Source organism: Patiria miniata, unplaced genomic scaffold (genome assembly GCF_015706575.1).
Source record: "Patiria miniata isolate m_02_andy unplaced genomic scaffold, ASM1570657v1 HiC_scaffold_7, whole genome shotgun sequence".
NCBI classification, from domain to species: domain Eukaryota; kingdom Metazoa; phylum Echinodermata; class Asteroidea; order Valvatida; family Asterinidae; genus Patiria; species Patiria miniata.
Window position 1 is genome coordinate 3,889,380 of NW_024037074.1, and position 3,771 is coordinate 3,893,150.

At 44.6% G+C, this 3,771-nt stretch overlaps 1 protein-coding gene across 1 annotated transcript; it reads left to right on the forward strand.

Annotated features, from left to right (window-relative positions):
• The first annotated feature begins 1,591 nt into the window (after window positions 1–1,591).
• On the forward strand, window positions 1,592–3,357 carry LOC119744690 (histamine H3 receptor-like). Its single transcript, XM_038220757.1, has one exon. It carries the CDS (start codon window positions 1,930–1,932, stop codon window positions 3,088–3,090), a length of 1,161 nt encoding a protein of 386 aa, XP_038076685.1. The 5' UTR covers window positions 1,592–1,929; the 3' UTR covers window positions 3,091–3,357.
• Window positions 3,358–3,771: the final 414 nt, after the last annotated feature.

Sequence of the window (3,771 nt, forward strand, 5' to 3'; positions counted from 1 at the left end):
AATGTTTCTTACATTTGGAAGTTGAGCACATCGGAATGTTAATACAAAGTTGACTACACTCTCATAAAGACCTATATATTATCATGCTGCCAACATTTCAGTCATGTTCCCTGTATTCAATAACAGTACTGAATGATAATGGTTTTTGCGCAAAAAGGAACCAGACTATTTTTTCTTTCCAGCTTCGCTTTGGTTACGTTGATTTGAATGGGAACAAAATCAAGATGGCAGCAATGGTCTATTCCTCAGAGTGAAAATTCAATCTTCTCGAGCGAAATCCACTCATACTGAAAAAAAAGGGGCAGACGTTTTAGAAGGAAAATCAATCAATCGAGTAGATTCGGTTTTCACTCGAGTTTTTAACTGAATTGATTCTTATTTTCAGAGTATTTCAATCTAAAATGAGAGTTGTTTTCACTCTCTAAATTGTTTGGTTCCCAGACTCACTCTTTGGAATTTAGAGAGGGTACCGTTTTGGGACGGGTGAAACAATAACCCTTTTGCGCGATAAACATCATTGTGATCTACTCACTTTTTTAACTGTATTCATGAGAAATAGTTAGAGTATTTTTGAAATTTCATAAACTTTTTCCACCGTAGCATGCCTTTTACCTTGAAACCCGTTAAACCAAAAAGCAAAGAAACAATGGATGTACGCCCATTGTAAGCCGACAGTGCACATGTACAGATTTTAAACATTGGAATAAACCAAGTATTATTTCTCTCTAGATCAGACCGGTTTACATGTTCGTCTTGTACCTTGTGATTTTACTCATAGCGGTGCACCACATGCTACAGCAAAAAAAAATAACAGTTTAAATTGATATTAAAGAAATAAAGTTTTGGTCTTTCGATTTCGCCATTTTACAACCTCAGTAAAGTAATGGTAAATTAAGGAATTTGTAGTGAGGCATGAAAATTCAATAAGTAACAGTGGGAGCAAGCATGCAAAGGATGTAAATGAGAAATTAATGAAGTAAATATTTTGGTCTTCCGATTTCATAATGTAACAACGTGAGTGCAGATATGCCAAAGAAAGGAATTCTCATTGAAGCATTGAATTTGATTCTCATTGAATTTGATTAGTCACAGTGGAAGGAAGCATGAAAAAAAGATGTAAAAGTTAAATTTGAAATCAAGGAAATTTATTTTTGGTCTTCCGATTTCATCATTTAACAACACGAGTACAGTTGTCCTTAAGTTAGACATTCTCAGTAAAGCGGGAGAATTTAATTTGTCACAGTGGAAGCAACATGCACGAGCGTGTTTTTTTTTACATTGAAATGTCGATAGGCATCCGAATGCCGCGGTATTGGCTCGCGTTACCAGGGGAACAAATATCATATTACGGCCGTAGTGGGCATCCCCAGCAGGATGCCGCGATTTCATTGGACGAGGCAGTGGATTTCCAATCACTCGCTTAGCTCAGAAGAGATCCTCAGAGAGGATAGAATGAAGAAAATGAGGGGGCACGGCATTGGCGGGAACCGTCGGCAAGTCACTTTATCACGCGGTCGGTGTTTTCATGTATATATTTCGATGGCAGGAGATGTAATAGCTGACAGATAGTATCATGCGCGATGTACTCATTTTGTCAAGGGACTGAAGATCTGGCAAGCACGGTGTCCACATGAACCTCGTAGACTATTAAGTTGTCAGTGTTTTGTTGGAGACAGCAGTTGATGTGGTCTGCTCTCTACAGTCAGTTGCGGAGGAAGTGAGCGTACGTGCTCGGACAATTAAGCAGTGCATGGCGTGTGGTTTGATTGCACCGCGGTACCGCGTGGATGATTGAAGACCCGTTTTGCAGGAGGCGACGGGTTGGATGCAGTAGAAGGCACGGGGGCTTGAGTAGGACATAATGATACACCGATGACGGCCCGATAAGGTTTGAGCGTCTGCTGTGATATCATCAAAGACTTCGCAAAAATGAGTACGTTTCAATACGACGTCTCGTCACTGTACGACCTGACGGACGCCTTCTCTCAGCCCATTTACTTCGAGATCTTCATCTCTCTGACCCTCTGGACGCTCTGGTTCCTGGCCGTGGTGGGTAACATCTTGGTTATCATCATCTTCGTGCGGGACCGCGTCCTGCGTAACAAGGTGGCCAATCGCTACATCCTGAATCTAGCAGTGGCCGACCTGTTGGTTGGTCTCAATTCTCTGACTATCAAGAACATCTGGCGCTACTACGGCAACTGGCCCTTCGGAGAGTTCGTCTGCAAGATGTACGTTATATTGGACTACTCGGCGGTCTGCCAGTCTGCTTTTGCCATCATGCTGATCAGTTTTGATCGCTACCTGCTCGTCACCAAGGAGCTTGCCTACGGCAAGTACCAGACCAAGCGGACGGGATGGATCTTAATCAGCACCACCTGGACCGTTTCCCTGATTCTCTTCGGCCTGCCGGTCCTGCTTTACGAACCCCTAACCGAGGATCCTATCATCAAGCCCTACCACATCACCTGTTACTTGGAGGTCAGCTATCTGACGGACTACAACGTCGCCATTTTGGTCTTGACGTTCATCATCCCGGTAACGACCTTAGTGTTCTTCAACCTGTCCGTGTTCGTCAACATCTACCGGAGATCGCGCGGATTGGTGCGCAGCCGGACGCTGACTCTCCCCGAGTCGACGAGTAACTCCGTGGACGAGCAGTGGGCTAGCCCCAGAGCCCGGCAAGGTCCCGGCCCGCTCCCAGACCTGAACCCCACCTCAGACCCCGGCGGCGGTGGCGCTGCGGTGTCACCGGGGAACAGCGTGCGACTACCCGAGGGAAGCACCCGCAAAGCCCCGCAGAAGATGCTTTCCTACCGGCGCCACTACAAGGCCGCCGTCACCTTGACCCTCCTGGTGAGTATGTTTCTGCTCTGCGCCACGCCTCTCTTCGTTTTCAAGTGCATGTTGGCATTCAGTGGCAACGACCATGACTGGATCTGGTGGAACATGGTCGACTACATGACTTGGGCCAACAGTGCTCTCAACCCGTTCCTTTACGCCGTCACCAACCCAAGAATCCGGGCGGGCTACAAGAGCATTTTATGCTTCTGGCGGAAAACCCCACCAGCTCGAACACTGGTGTTATAACTAACTCCCTCGAGTATGATACTAAGTCTGATGGTTTGGAACACCCAAAAGTAAACAAATTGACATTGCTCTTACTGTGCAGCTCACATAAATATTGTCCCTTGCGGAATAGGTTAAATCACAAGAAAACATTCCGTCGTAAGAGTCACCCTGTTTTGAATTTAATATTAATGTCAAATTTTTGTTATTGTCTAAAGCACTACTTGGTGGAAACCGGAGAATACAAGTTCAGATTGGAACAAAATACATGAATGCAGCGCCACATGTTAGGACTTTACTGGGGGGGGGGGGTGGGGGGGGTGGGCGCTAGAATCTAGCGGATGCCAAGTATGTAAAGCTGGCAAATGTAAAGGTCTACAGGATCACTTGCAAAAACAAGTCCAAAACGAAACTGCCAAAATGATTATTATGAGACATCCTACTTGATTGTAAGTAAGTAATCAAACATACTGTGAAATCGTTTCTCCTAGAATGCTGCCTTTTTCAAAAAAAGAGTCGTGTGTCATCATTTCCTCACGATGGTTACATACATAACCATCAATAGAAAAACGAAGATGCATGTTATTCCCAGTTTCCTCAAAAAGTGTAATATCCACCGTGAGCAGAAACTTCATCATGCAAGGTTTTTAACATTCTCCTTTTGATTTTTGAGTGGTGTTATAATTGGAAACGAACAAAATG